General features: G+C 38.5%; 1 protein-coding gene across 4 annotated transcripts in view; it reads right to left on the bottom strand.

Moving 5' to 3' along the window:
• Positions 1-15,004: 15,004 nt before the first annotated feature.
• Positions 15,005-16,181, bottom strand: part of LOC117138285 (G protein-coupled receptor kinase 1) — a 134,441-nt gene continuing 133,264 nt past the window's right edge. For all 4 annotated transcript variants that reach the window (XM_033300259.1, XM_033300256.1, XM_033300257.1 and 1 more), the window contains 2 exons: positions 15,346-15,508; positions 15,005-15,286 (listed from right to left, as the gene is read on the bottom strand). In XM_033300259.1, the coding sequence (XP_033156150.1) occupies positions 15,104-15,286; positions 15,346-15,508 (346 nt within the window). In that variant the 3' untranslated portion in view covers positions 15,005-15,103. The remainder of the gene's footprint in view (positions 15,287-15,345; positions 15,509-16,181) is intronic.

Consider the following 16,181-nt stretch of genomic DNA (forward strand, 5'->3'; position numbering starts at 1 on the left):
GATAATGCCTAAATATGTGTTTAGACATAAGTAGGCAAACTATATTTATGGGCTGCAATAAACATGTCACGGGACAGCATAAGTGGACCTATGTAAGAATGAATAAAAGCGAAGCCCTCGCAGCAGCGAGTCAGTTAGATTCAAACACCCGAATTGAACTCAATAAGTGTACGCACAAGTGTATAGTGTGTACATTTTGGTCATTCGAGCCGGATTCTGTTGTTTCCCCCACCAGTGGTAAGAAACATTTTGGTCCTTCGAGAAGTTCTGTTGTTTTCCCCCACCAGTTGTAAGAAACACAGAAGAAAAAACCAGCGCTTCAAAATAAAAAGAGCAAGGTTATTCGACTGATTCTGTTGTTTCCCCCACCATGGTAAGAAACACAGAATAAAAGACCACGCCTTAAAGTACTAGGACTATAAGGTTAAACATTGTGTTATTGCTTTTTCTTGGCTGATCAATCAGCTGTGAGTCGAGGCACAGCTAGGTCAACTGGGCGACCAATCAAAAAATCCTCCAACGGATCACGCCGAAGAATACAAGCAGAAATCACAAAAAAGTCACAGTGATTGTTTTCCCAAGATGTTGTCGGAAAGATCTGTGAAATTGATGCAAGACCAAGGAGAGCTGCAGAAGAAAATACTGCAAGCCATCAAGGAAAAGGCATCTATATCAGCAATAGATGTATTGTAGTCCGATTTTCTACTAATAACAATGCGTTGGTAAAATTGGGAGTTTGCGATCATCAATATTTTAATGATAAAATATTTTTGAAAACTATGGATGCTATCAAGGCCTACAAGGAGTCACTATTAAAGGTAGAGACACTTGAAGAAATAAATATACCAAGCGGATCAAAATTATCTGATACCGCATCAGCTCGGAGCTCCACTCCAGTTGATAATCTCGTTCAACTGGTGGATAGAAGAGCGGACAGGTTGAGGCAACAGATGAGCCTAATCTACGAAACCCTAGATAGTTCAAGTGAGATTTAACTAGTCAAGCAGCTTGCAATGGTGAAAAGTCATTGGTCCAACGTGACGGACACACTGAAACTGCTTGAAAACAAGTATGACAGAACTGCCTTTGATCAAGATGAGGTCGACATTCTGCAATCTGAAGTTGCCGCACTAGAGATGGTACTTCAAATGAAGTTGGAACAGTTCAAAAGTTCCAACTACGACGTGCCAGAACTCCCAAAAGCGGACCTTCCATTTCCATTTCAATGGAAATGCGAAGGAATGGCCAACATTTTACGAGCTGTTCTCTGAGCTAATAGATTGCAGGAAGGATCTCAGCAACACAAGGAAGCTGGGATATTTAAGAGCCTGCTTAAAAGGAGAAGCTCAAATGGTGGTTAGCCATTTGATAACGGGATCAGCAGCTAGCTATACAGCAGCGTGGGAGCTTATCTGCAAACGCTATGAGAATACCAGAAGAATATTCTCCCAACACTTTAACAAATTAATGGAACTGGAGTGCTTGCTACCCCATGATGAGAAAAATTTAAGGAAGTTTTTGGATACTGCGACTAAGAGCATATTCATCATAAAGGAAAAAGGAAAAATATAAACCTCTGCTGACGTAATTTTAGCAGAAATTCTACTGCGGAAATTTTCGCCAGAAGCGTTACAGCTGTATGAACAGCATGTAAAAAAGGCAAGAGCTATACAGTCCACGATATGATAAAGTGTCTCAAATTCAGAGCACAATCAAGTGAAAAAAGAAAAGAATTCGTTCAAAAGAACAGCATGTGCTTTAGATGCTTTGGAAAGCATAATGCTATCGACTGCAGAAAAGAAATTACATGCAATCGATGCTCCAAAGGACACAACAGCCTTCTTCATGAAGACACAAAACGCAGTATCAACAGCAATAGCCTCAAGCAAGGCCAAGACACACTATTAGCTACAGTTGTTGTTTTAGTGAAAAACAAAGCTGGAGGTTACAACGAGTTAAGGGCGCTTATTGACGGTGGATCCCAGAAGACGCTGATTTCAGAGGAAGCAGTAAAAATATTAAGGATTCCCAGAATAAGAAGTACTATAGAGGTCGAAGGTATCTCCCAGACTACTCAATTATCAAAAAATAGCGTCCACCTGACGATCAAACCAAAAATTTCAAGCAGCTTCAAAACATCAACGGAAGCATTGGTTTTACCAACACTCCATAGAGCCCTTCCCAGCAAAAAGTTTGATATTGATATCAACAACGAGCCAAGCAGAATTGACATGGTGATAGGTGTGGATATATTTCCCCTGATTATAATGGAGAAAATAAAAACCATGAATGGAATCTTGGGTCAAAAAAACAGATTTGGATGGATTGTGTCCGGAAATATAACTCGAGCAGCAAAGCAAAAAATAATAAGTGCCAATACAACAATAAATCTAAAGGACCTGGAACGCTTTTGGGAATTGGAAGATGAAGCCGATGATACGATTACAGACAATGCAGAATGCGAAAGAAAATTCCAAGAAACAACTGTCACCAACGAGGAAGGCAGATTTGTGGTTTCAATTCCATTCCACAAAGAGGCAAAGCTGGGAGACTCTTGCAAACAGGCAATGGCAAGGTTTATGCAAATGGAAAAGAAGTTTCAAAGATACCCAAAGAACTGGGCTGCATACAACGAATTCATGAAAGAATACCTTAAGATGGGACATATGGAATCTGTAAAGACTACAGGCCAAGGTAAATACTATTTACCCCATCAAGCAATCATTAGGACTGGAAGCTTAACTACGAAGCTACGAGTAGTTTTTGACGCATCTGCAAAGACGACAATTGGACTAAGCCTAAATGACGTTATTATAGCTGGTCCTAAGATTCAAAAGGATATATTCGATATTCTAATTAAATGGCGCAACTGGCAATATGTTATGGTAGCTGACATTGAAAAAATGTATCGCCAAATAAAGGTTGCTGAGAAAGACCAAGAATACCAATATATCCTATGGAGAGATTATCCAAAATTGCCGATCAGTGAGTTTAAGTTAACAACCGTACTTATGGCACATCGGCAGCACCTTTCTTAGCAGTCCGATGTCTACGAGAGTTGGCAGATCGCTTTTGCCAAGAGGATAGCGTCTTAGCAGAAACAATTAGAGACGACTTTTATATGGATGACCTCATAACTGGTGGAGACACAGTCAACGAGTGCTATGAACTTCAAAGGAAATTGAGACAAGTGATGGAGAAGGCCGGCATGCATCTGCGAAAATGGGTTGCAAATGACGAACGTATTTTAGCCGACATTCAGGACGACGGTGCTACGGAGAAAATCTGCATTGAAGAGAATGAATCGATCAAAACCTTAGGACTTCAATGGGATCCGAAGAAGGATACGTTTACGTTTTCGGCAGAAAACCCAATGCTAACACGCATAACAAAGCGGTTAGTGTTATCACAGCTGTCCAGAATTTTCGACCCACCAGGATGGTTGGCACCTGTAACGATTCAAGGCAAATGTTTCATTCAGGAACTGTGGAAATTACCGATGACTTGGGACGTTGAACTGGAATCCAACTTAGCTAACTGGTGGACGGAATATGCTAAAGGTCTATCATGTTTAGAAGAAATTAGCATTTCACGCTGGACTGGATGCTCCAAAGGTATTATGGAGCTACATGGATTCTGCGATGCATCAGAGAAAGCATATGCATCGGCTGTGTATACAAAAGTAGGCGACAGAGTTACTTTGCTAGCAGCAAAAAGCAAAGTAAATCCTATAAAAAACAGGAAAACAATTCCAAAGTTGGAATTATGTGCTGCGCATTTATTAGCAAAGTTATTAGCGAAGGTGCAGGCTATATGGAGCAACAAGATCACAACGCATGCATGGAGTGATTCGCAAATTACTATTGCTTGGATACAATACAAGCGCAGCAAAGATAGGTTCGTCAAAACTAAAGTGGAAGAAATCAATAAACTAATTCCCAATGTCAAATGGAAGAACGTTAATTCGGAAGAAAATCCAGCAGACGTGGCTTCAAGAGGGATATCACCGCAAGCTCTTAAAATCTGTGAAATTTGGTGGAGAGGGCCAAATTGGCTAGCTATACATGCACAACACTGGCCAACTCAAAAGGAATCGGAAATTGTTGTGGTATCCACATTGATAGAATCCGAATATCTTCAAAACCATCTTTTATCGAAGTATTCATCGATCGACAAACTTGTTAGAGTAATGGCGTATGTATTACGCTTCATAACAAAGCTGAGAGGAAAATCGCAGCAGCCGTCACATCTTACGGTGGAAGAATTAAAGCTAGCAAAGATTGCCGTGGTAAAGATACAACAACAGCTGGATTTTAGACACGAAGTTAGACTACTCAAAAACAAAAAACCATTAGACCCAAAGAGTAATTTACAGGTGCTAAATCCGTTTTTGGATAGTGATGGCGTACTTCGAGTTGGTGGACGATTGCAAAACGCAATGATACCTTATAATGTAAAACATCCAATTATACTGGATAAGTCACATTTGACTTGGTTAATTGCAAATAGAATACAGGAAAATATGCAAACGATCATAAAAAACGAAAAACATCTAATGGAATATGTTGACAATCAGACCTCGGTCATCAATGCCACGGAAGAATTAGTAAGAGCAACTACGATAGAAGAAAACCGGAATTTGGGAAAACTGACCCAACAAGTCAATATAATTGCAGAAACCATGAAGGAGCAGTTTATGGTATATAAGGAGTCAATTAAATTCCTTATGTTATCAAATCAAGTGCGAAACTGGATTGAAGAGGCAGAAAGCCTACAAGCAACAGCGATCTCAATGATAACGGACATTAGTGAAGCAAGAATCCATCCTACACTAATTGCGCCTAACAAAATGCTGGAGGAGCTCGAAAAAGTTAAGCAAAAATTAGGACGAAAACAAATGCTACCGGGTGGAAATTCAGTTATACAATTACCACTGATCTATAAACGTATGAAGGCACAAGCTACGTTGAAGGATAATGTCCTATTCATTAAAGCAAAATTGCCGATATACAACAATCAGGAAACGGATCTCTTTAAAGTAATTGGGATTACCACTGTGGACAAACGGAACAAAGCTTATTCCGAATTTGAATTCTAAATTTTTTGCGTTCAATACAGACATAAACGCATATCACCTAATGTCTGACATGGAAATTAACCAATGCAGACAAGAAGATTCGACCACATGGCTTTGCGAAAATAATTGGGCATGGAAAAACGCGGATGATCACTCTTGCGAAATATCACCATTGAAACCAAGCAAGGCACACTCAAGCGAAATGATGGAATTCCAAGGCAATTCGTTCATCAAAGAGATAAGTGGATCCAACCGTTGGCTATTTAGACTGTTTCGGAATACAACAGCTAATATAAGATGCAACTAACAGCATCAAGTTATAAGACTGCCCAATCAAGGCATTATACAACTACTTACAGGATGCACAGCAATATTAGGAGATACAACAATAATTACTCCTCAAAAAGTAATTTCGACAGCGTCTGCAATGTCTATCTTTCCCAGTTTACGAATTATAGACGACAAGGAGACATGGAACGTGGTCCCGCTGAAGCACTTGATTGTCAACAATGCGCATAAAGACTCCGAAAAATAACAAGGTACACATTGATGTACACTTGATTTTCCACACGGCAAGCGGACACACGGCTCTAGGGTTGACAACGATTATCATAATTATATTGGTCATTTAAATCCAGAGGCAACGCATAGATGAGAGACGACTACTGGCCGTCACACTTTCCCGCCCCCAAAAAAAGAATTTTCAAAAGCGTTTCTTCGACATCTTTCGGAAACTGTTTAATCAGTTTGGCCTTAACAGAAGGGAGCATTATCCTGCTGGAGTATGATGGACTCCCCAATCAACTTATCACCAGGGGGGAATGCATGATTATTAAGTATATATAAGTATTTTCTTTTCTTCTATTCCATCAACAGGAACCAAAGCTCCCAAGGCAGTGAAGGCTACGCATCCCATAACATACTGGTGCCGCTTTTTTCCTTTATTGTTTCGGTAATTTAACAAAAAATTTTTTTTGAGCAGTGAAACTCAAAAGGTATTTCATATCTTATGATATAGATTTCTGCTCCTTCTTTGGCAACCGATCGGGGAATTTGTAGAACATTCTGCTTAAACTTCCGTAAAATATAACCATCGTCCTTTTGAGTTGTTTTACGTGGTCGGCCACTACGCGCAACGATTTTGGTTGTGAGTGTTTTTTATATTTATTTATTCGGTAATACACAGTTGCCCGTGGAATTTTGTATAAATCAATGATATTTTGTACCGAAATACCAGAGTTATACTTAATTATTATTCTTTAATTTTTTATAAATACGCTCAGTTCCTTTGTTTTTCCAATGTTTAACAAATTTATGAATGAAATAAATGTAGGTAGTAACAGGTTATCAAGAACAAATGTTCAATTTATATAAAAAAAGTCAAAAATTTGATATTCTTCGAACAACAGATCAATGCGAACTAATTAAATGTGATGTCTAAATACTTTTGCCATCGCCCAACTCGTTGTCTGTCTAGCTTTCTTATCAGCAGACGGATAATTGAAATGATAAGCGGCAAAACATACCTCTCGCGTGCACTCTTTAGTTTATCATCAAGAGTTCACTATTTATTTGACTGTACTATGATAAGCTTGCAGTTGCAAGCTAATAGTGTCTATATACTTATGGCCACTAGTGTAGTTATTAACTAAAAAATGAAACGAAACCCCAATACCGCACAGATATCCGATGCAAATGTAATATTATCTTACTTAGGAAGGTCAAAATAATTCTCAACAATTGATATGGAATCAGGATTTTACCAAATTTCAATGAAAGAGTCAGAAATTGAAAAAGCAGCCTTTTCTATTAACAACGGGAATATGCTATTTGGGTTAACATACGCTCCTAGAATATTTCTAAGAGCAATTGATGATATTTTTCAAATACAACTGAACATAATTATCCTCATCTAATTCAAATAATAAATATTTTACATTAAGCTAACATGAAAATCTCTCTTGAAAAATCTAAATTCATTAAATTAGAAACAGCTTTTCTTGGTTATATTGTTCCTCACAATGTAATTAAAAGAGATCCTGAAAAAATTTCCAAGAAACCGAACAACTTTACGCCACAAATAAAAAAGAATTGTTAGCCATAGTGTGCGCTCTTAAAAATCTCAGAAACTATTTATATGGAGTAATCGGTTTAGAAATACAAACAGTCCGAATGGCATCACTTTCCATTGAAACAGGCCCTCTCCTGGCACCGTAAATGCCGTATACTGCCGGCTCCCTGCTTCCAACGGAATCTGCTAGTATCGGTCCTTCAAGTCCAGAATGCTTATGTACTTTGCCTCCCTTGACTTTTCCAGGATGTAGTTTATCATCGGCAACGGGTACGCGTCCTTCACGGACCTTGCGTTTATCTGCCGGAAATCCACGCACAACCTCCATTGCCCTGTTTTATTTTTCACCATCACTATCGGTGTGCTGTACGGGCTTCTAGACGGATCGATACATCCTTTTTGTAAAAGCTCGTCGAATTTGGCGTTGATCTCCGTTGATCTTGTGCACTGCCACGGTTTATGTTCCTTATACGCTTCCTAAACTGGTCAACTCAGGAATTCGTCAAAATATTTCTCCGAGAAGTCCGCAGCCCCCCGCTGAGCCAACTCGTTACGTTCAGTCCGTCGCAATTTATTCAAGCTCCCACTCTCGTTAGGAAATCCCAACCCAATACTAGAGCGTCGATTATATTGTGTAAGATCAGCAGTTGCATCCAAACGGTCCTCTTCCCGAGTCCTATGTTGACTTCGATCAGCGATGTGACTTCTTTATACCGTCCATCTCCCATTCTTACTTCTCTCCTCGTAGGTAAGACCTCTCCTGCCACCTGCAACCTGTCCTCCAGCTCCTCGCTAATAAAGCTAGCCGTGGCTCTAGTGTCCACCGTGGCCTTAATTTCCACTCCGTCTATGAGCACTGTGGCGGACAGTTGCCTTTCTTCCGCATTCAGGTTGACCATTAATTTTTCTGTGAGTCCGTTCTAGATCGAATCGTTCCCTTTGGGAGTGCAGCTCTTCGAACTCGTCGGCCAGGGCCATCAGGGCATTCAGGTGTCGGCACTCGTACGGGAGTATAAACATGCATAAGGCTGGAGTGTTGTTCTCCCTTATTCTCCCCAGCGTCTCGATCTGCAATCTACAATCTACAATCCTAAGGGTCGCATTAGGGTCTGTATGTCCACCATATAGTCCTTGAAGATCTCGTCATGTCTCTGCTTCCTCTACCTGACCTGGTCCGCCAGCTTCGTCCTGAAAGCTTTGTATGAACTCGGTCCATATCTCCCAGAACTTAATGTTGGCAATGAACCACTTCAAAGCCCTGCCCTTTGGTAGTTCCGGCATCGCTCTTGGGATCTGCCACCTTTGCGTAATCCTGTGGTGCTGCCCTTGTATTCTCCTGCCTATCCCTACACACCCACACTTTTGCAATATGTGATATTTTATCATATTTTTCTTTGTCTTGTAAATATCCATCGATCTACCAAAAAATTTGCCCCGCCCACAAGCCCCAAAAACTTCCGCGCCCACATTTTTGAAAATGTTTTCATATTTCTTCACCTACAAACCGCCCAGAACTGTGATATGTTTTCTTATTTATTTAGTCTTGTAAACTTCGAACGATTTTCAAAACAACTTTTTGCCACGCGTACTAATCGCTCAAAACTAACACAACTACACTTTAGCAAAATGCGATATTGTATCATTTATTTATTTGTCTTGTAAATTTATATCGATCTGCAAAAATTCTGTTTGCAACACCCACGCCAACGACATAAAACCTCCCAAAATTGACACATTTTGGATATTTTTTCATAATTTTATTAGTTTTGTAAATTTCTATAAATTTGCCAAAACATTTAGCCACGCAGACTCTAACACTCAAAATCTGCCCAAAACTGACACGCCCACATTTTGGAACACTCTTTAAATTTGTTTTCGATTTATTCACCAATATCTATAGATATCCCAGAAAAATTATGAAATTTCGAGTTCGCATTTTCACTAGCTGAATAACGGGTATCTGATAGTCGATTATAACATTCTGTCTTGTTTATATTATTATTCTTACATTTTCAATATTTTTATATACACATTTTTTAGCAAACTTTCAAGATTTATTATATATATACTCTCGAATTTGTTTATAATATTCTATATATTATATTATATTTATATTCAAAACCAACCAAACGGCTCTATGACGGAATATGTCTCAATGCCTTGTAAGTTGTCAGTGATCCGGGCTAGGAGCCCGTTGACTATCGAACAGGCTCACGAAAGGGCAAAGTTTTATGTAATTTTTATAATAATATAATTATAACATAATTTTTCTTTGATATCGATAGATATAGGGGAATAAAATGAGAAAAAATTAAACATTGTTTAAATTGTGACCGACTTTGACCAACAATTTTTCAAAAATGTGGGAGTCTCAGTTTTAGGCGACCCAAAATGGGTCAACAAACTTTATAGTTCCTGAGATCTCGACGTTCAAGCGGACACGACGTTTACTACCTTGGACTTGCCATGTGCGTTCCACCATATTCAAATGAATCCCGGAGACACTGCCAGCATTCTCGGTTGAAAATAGCCACTATTAATTCACTAAAATGCCCTTCGGTCTCAGAAGCGTGCCTGCTACATTTCAGCGTGTCAAGGACAATATCCTCGGCAAATTAATTGGAGATGCCTGCCTAGTCTACCTGGACTGTTTTCAAGAGGCTACGTACGGACAACCTACAAATAAAGTCGAATTTCTTCGGATAGAAGGACACGTGGTCTCCCAGAAGGGTATAAAACCGAACCCAAATAAAATTGTAACAATTATACCAACAAGTTGCTGTGTGTGATGACCGAATATGTGTACATCAATCGCTGATGAGGCACCGGGATCATCCATAATCCATCCATAGCCGAGCAAAAATTCAACGAAGATCGCCAATACGAACTCGGACGAAGACGCATTTGGGAGAGGCATACAACTTTTGTAATAAAGAGATTCATTCTCATTTCATACCCCAAATCGCTCAGTTGTTCTTTGAAAGCTTTCCTCCCTCGGCCACAGGATTGTAACTCGAGCAGAACCCTCAATGAAGCCGCAATTCAACAAAAGAAAGAAATTCTGAGGATCGTGTGGGCAGGGAGGTACATCCAATCATTCCTCTATGGTCGCAAATTCAAATTGACTTACTAATAATTTTCTTAACATGATAATGTGACTTGTAAACAAATTATGCAAGTAAATCTTAACCTAGGAATATGGAATGCCAATGGGCTTTCCAACCATGTAAATGAAATATCCATCTTTATAAAAACGAATGAAATTGACATTATGTTAATTTCCGAGGCACACTTCACCAGCAAATCATATATCAAGGTTGTTGGATATGATATAATTAGAGCTGACCACCCTTCGGGCAGAGCTCATGGTGGCGCAGCTATTTTAATTAAACAAGGCCTAAAATTTCAAATTATGGACAGCATTAGAGAAAATGCTATGCAGGCTGCCACGGTCAAGATCAAATGTATGCATGCGGACGTATCTGTAACAGCAATTTATCTTCCCCCAAGATTTGCTCTCAAAGAAGCAGATTTTAAGAACTTTTTTCAAAAACTTCGACCACAGTTTATAGTAGGAGGCGACTTCAATGGTAAGCACCCCTGGTGGGGGTGAACTGTACAAATGCATAGTAAACAACAGCATAACACACTTTCAACCGGCAAGCCTACATACTGGCCTACTGATAGTAGAAAGATACCAGACTTAATAGACTTCGTAGCATACTTTGGAATCCCACAATCACAAATGCGAATAATGGAAAGTTTTGATCTAAGCTCAGACCATTCTCCAATAATAGTGACATACAGTACAGTAGCTCATATATTGACAAAACCATACAAAGTAATTTCTGCAAATTCCGATATCAATGCTTTTAAAAGCAAATGCTAGAAACAGTTATCAGCCTGGATATCTCGCTAAAATCAGGAGAGGAGATAGACCATGCTGTGGAGCTACTCACAAACAAGATCCTTAAAGCAAGCTATATATGAACGAAGCTTCCAGCCAGAAACTCACAATCAAATCAGCTCTATCTCTCAGTTGAAATCTGACAGCAAATACAACACAAGAGAAATTTGCGTAAAAGATGGCAAGAAACTCTCTACCCTGCCGATAAAAGATCGTATAACAAGACTGCATCTGATCTCAAAAAACTACTGTCAACTTTAAGAAATGAATCTCTCGCTGAATATCTCAGAAATCTAGATCCACATTCTTGTAAACACAAACATCATTTATGGAGAGCAACCAAATATCTTAAGCCAAAGCATTTGCTCAACACCTGCACTCTGTATTTCAGCCAAATGATATTGATAATCCGCAAACAGAAAGGGAAATAGATAACTTTCTCGTGTCACCCTGCCAAATGAGCTTACCCATTCGTAAAATCAGTATTAATGAAGTTTCATCAGAAATTAAATGGCTGAATAGTAAAAAGGCTCCAGGTTCGGACAAAATAGATGGCATAACCTTGAAAAATCTACCACCAAAGTGTATACGGTTTCTTACGTTTATATTTAATGCGATCTTAAGAGTTGACCACTTCCCAAGCCAATGGAAATCTGCAGAAATTATAATGATCCTTAAACCAAACAAGGCAGAAAATGAAGTGACATCGTACCGTCGTCCCATTAGTTTGTTGTCAATATTTTCTAAAGTATTTGAAAAAATACTTTCAAAGAGAATGTTGCCAATCTTGGACGAATTCGCTATCATACCCGAACACCAGTTTGGATTCAGAAGGGGCCACGGAACCCCTGAGCAATGTCACAGAAGATTGGTGGCTTAGAACACGTAGCCATTTATTTGAAAATTGTACTTGCTGGTTAGATGGGTTCTTAGAGCAACATCAACTTCTTTATCTTTCAAGAACCTAGCTAGATCAAGTTTGTGGCGGGAGACGCCATTCGCATTCCATAAAATTATACGAAGGGAGGAAATTTTTTTATTTTGAATGATTAAAATTAGGAGACAAATATCCAAACCTCTCTTTACCTTGGAGATGGTAACGAATAATTTAAAGAATCTGCTAAAACTACAGAACACCTTAGCCGTATTCCGAAAATTTCAGAATAATACAAGAAGCTTTTTCCTAATATTTCCCGGGAACGAATCTTTTCAAAATCCTCAGGTGCGTGACATTCCTTTAAGAACCCTCAAGTAACTGCGAATTAAAATCGCTCATTCAGACAAACCATACAAGTAATAATCACCGAGGCTTAGACGAGATGTATGCCCACTTAAAAAGAAAGTCTACATTTAATAAGCCTCATTACTCAAACGGACCTTTAGACATATTGCACACGGATATCTACACGGTCAATAAAAATTACATCCTGACAATCCCAATTTGACCAATTCTTCAAATTGAAACTCCGTAAATGTAACTAAGGCATTTAAAAAATTCGTTTGCCATTTCGGGGTATTCTCAGGAACCGTTCCTCTTCCCAGAGCAAAATGGCATTAAAATGCACGTGACATCTTTCAACAGTCAAGTAGTAACTCGGCAGTTCAAAGGCTTCGTGCGACAATAACGGAAATCTACCGAATCGTTCTTGCAAAGACGAAGGAGATGATCACAAAGAACTTCAGTCGGAAACACTGATAATGTATAATAACGCGTGCATTAAATTAATACCGTTAGAGCTCTTTAGTGGTCGTACTCATGTTTTCGAAAAAACAGTCAAGTTCAGAAATGAACATGAATTCCTGAACAACCATGAGATTCAAAGTAAACTTTATACAGATGTCAAAACCGAATTAGAGGAAATTGTCAGAAAACGCACAACCAAACTGAACGAATCAAGGGAAGATCCCCCTGCCCTACCATCCGTAAGCTCAGTCTTTCGGATAGAAAACAGGAAAAATAAAATAACGTCCCGGTTCACAAAACACACAGTACTACGGGACGATGGACACACTACAAACGAAACCAAACCAAAAGATACACAAACAGAACATCTAATTGGAACTGTTCGACCGACCGTCTTTTACAGTTTGACGATGACAAACGCCCAGTAACTAATACGACCAGGCTATTGTAAAAATCGAATTAGGAACCGCCAGAACGGTGTCCTCTTCTACCACCGTACGACATATTATCCAACGGAGCGAGTACCTACACGAAACTTATAGTCCCTATTAATCAAAATAAATAAATAATGCCTCAATGCTGCCCAACACTAGCAGCAGTAGAACTAAGAGAGACTTAATTAATTGATTAGGTACAACAGTAAAGGCAGTCAGTGGTAATATGGACGCGATAAGTTCACAAATTACACAACTAAATAGCAATACAGATATAAAGAATAAATGTAATGAGGTAATTAATAAATGCATTAACTCGAACCAAAATAGAATTTTTAAAGAATTAAACACAGGGCATAAAGACATGGAACTGGACCTCATTATACATAGAATAGATATTAAAGATCTAAGTTGCACATCTAACAAGCATAGCGGAAAAAGCTATACGGACACATACGGTATACGGTATGTGGTCAGCGCTTTGGCCAGCGTGAGATTTCTGACCATGCATTTATACAAAGCATTTGCGCTCCAAATGTGTCTGTACGTTTGTATATATAATATATTTAAGTGATTGTGTTAGTGAGCACTGATAGTCCGTGCAAAAGTCCATCAAAAGTTCAATCCATCTCTTGAAGAAATTCTAATAATTGCTGAAGTCTATGGGACAACCAAGACGATCGTGTCAGCCCTGAAAAAAGAAATAAAACAACAAGAGAGAATGCTAAAGTCCAGTTCCCCGACTAGCAGAAACCCGTTACTCAGCTAGTAGAAATTCAAACGCGAAAAAGGATCATTTTTCTAGGATATCGAGTAATCCGATCGACTCCCAAACAAAGAACTGATTGAATAAGTGAACGTTGTCACTTCTCAATTCCAATGTAAGCAGAACGAGAAACTTGTAAACCTTAAGATCCAATGCAAAGTGAAATCTGAAATCTTCTGAGCAACAGATTCAGTAATCAATACGCAACGTACGTGCTGGTTGCTAAACTAAAGCTGCAGATGTGTTCCCGAATTGTTTCTCATTTGGTTATACCCCAATACCATTGCTAGAAAATTATAAACAGTGATGATTTTTGTTGCAAACCCAAGGAATGCTTCCAATTTCTTGACGTAGACTTCAACACTTCTTGTGTTTGATATAAAACAGGTTGAATATATTTTCCAGTCGAGCAAAGAAAAATAAGCCATAGGTGCCGTATTTTTATGGATTTATTTTGTATTTTGGAATTTCTGCCTTTTAAAAGCCGACCTATTGCAGCTACACAAAAAGAAAAGTTATAACAGATGACGGAAGTAGGAATCCGAGCAAATTCAAGGCTGTCGTTTGGGGAGCACCTTTCGGCGATCGCGCTATCGAGTCTTGCTGAGCAATAGCATACTCCTCTAGTGCGTCTGCAAGGCAACAATCCTGTGTGCCGCTATTGTAACCATAAGGGGCCAATGTACCCAGAGGGTGTGCTCTAGATTCCTGTCGACTCAGCCTGGGGTAATTCCTGATCATTATCCCGAACGATTTAACGCTGGTTCAGGCAAAATAGATTCACGAAGAACTGAAGACTGAACTGAAGCCAATTGCCAAATCTAACCTTATCTTAGTCTGGAAACCAGCTTTCTAAACTGGACTAGTACGTCTAATTAGCTCTGTGTCTTCAGCTCGTTAGGATTAAAGACTGTTTGCTTTGAGAACAGCACAACCAACATTATACATTAATCTAATAACAAAGTTATTTATTAAACGTTTCAATTGGTTAGACACTTTAATTACTCACTTTGCTTAATAATTTTGAAGTAATTTGTTTTTAAGAAAAACAATATAAGCAGAAAGTTTTATCTTCAAGGAGTTTCACATTTATTTTTATAAGATGTATCTCTACATTTTACATATTATAAATCTTTGGGCTTATAAACTGAATACAATTAAATATTAATTAGACCCGTTAGAAGTTTTCGTTGAGCAGTTCGCACCAAAAATATACATGGATTTGTTGACGTCTCTTTCACTGCCATATATTTTTCCAGCTTTTTTAGCCATTGATCCCAAGAGGTCTTGAGAAATTTTGTGTGCCGATCTTAGGGAAGATGACCATTCTTTTAATCCTATTTCATCCTAAAAAAAATATTGTATCTGCTTAAACGGTAAGAAAGAAAAGTAGTTATTTAGCTTACTGAGTTTGTCAAAATGATTCTGCCATCACGGGTTCCATCATTAATGCGAATTTGAATGCAATTCTCGTTTTTGTGCAGAATGAAATCCGATGATATATCTTCTACTTGGTCCATAAAAATTAGTTCTGGTTTATTATTTCCACTTTCCGAATGTAGCTCCAGCCTAAATGAAAAAGAATTTACTTAAAAAGAATTTATAAAACAAGGTGTCCTATGTCAAATGATGCACTAAACAATTTTCAAATTGTCTGTGCCCACAGTTACAAATTTTAAAGATCTGACGTATTAACGCTTTACCAAATGCCTCAGAAAAATATTTATGTCGCGGTTTACGTATCAATTACCAACAATAACAAAGAGCATTAAGGTATGCAAAATATTTAATTATTATTATTATTGAAGTAATTGCGGATTTTTTAAAAGAAAGTAAATGAATTTTTCATAAAACTTAGAATGAACTTTAATCAAATATATAATTGCCATTTTGTTCGATAACCTTTTGCCATCTTCCTGGCAAATTTAGTATTCCACGCTCATAGAACTTCTGGTCTTTATATGCAAAAAAACTGAACCGAGTGCGATTTTATAGCCTCATCATTGCTAAAAGTTTTACCATGTAAGTAGTTCTGCAAAGATCGTAATAAATGGTAGTCTGATGGGGCAAGGTCAGGGCTATATGGTGGATGCATCAAAAGTTCCCAGGCAAGCTCACTCAGTTTTTGGAGAGTGACCAAAGAAGTGTGCGGTCTAGCGTTGTCCTGGTGGAATATGACACCTTTACGATTGACCAATTCTGGTCGCTTCTCCTTGATGGCCAAAACCAATTTTGACACTGT

This window comes from Drosophila mauritiana, chromosome 2R (assembly GCF_004382145.1).
Source record: "Drosophila mauritiana strain mau12 chromosome 2R, ASM438214v1, whole genome shotgun sequence".
Classification (NCBI taxonomy): Eukaryota; Metazoa; Arthropoda; class Insecta; order Diptera; family Drosophilidae; genus Drosophila; species Drosophila mauritiana.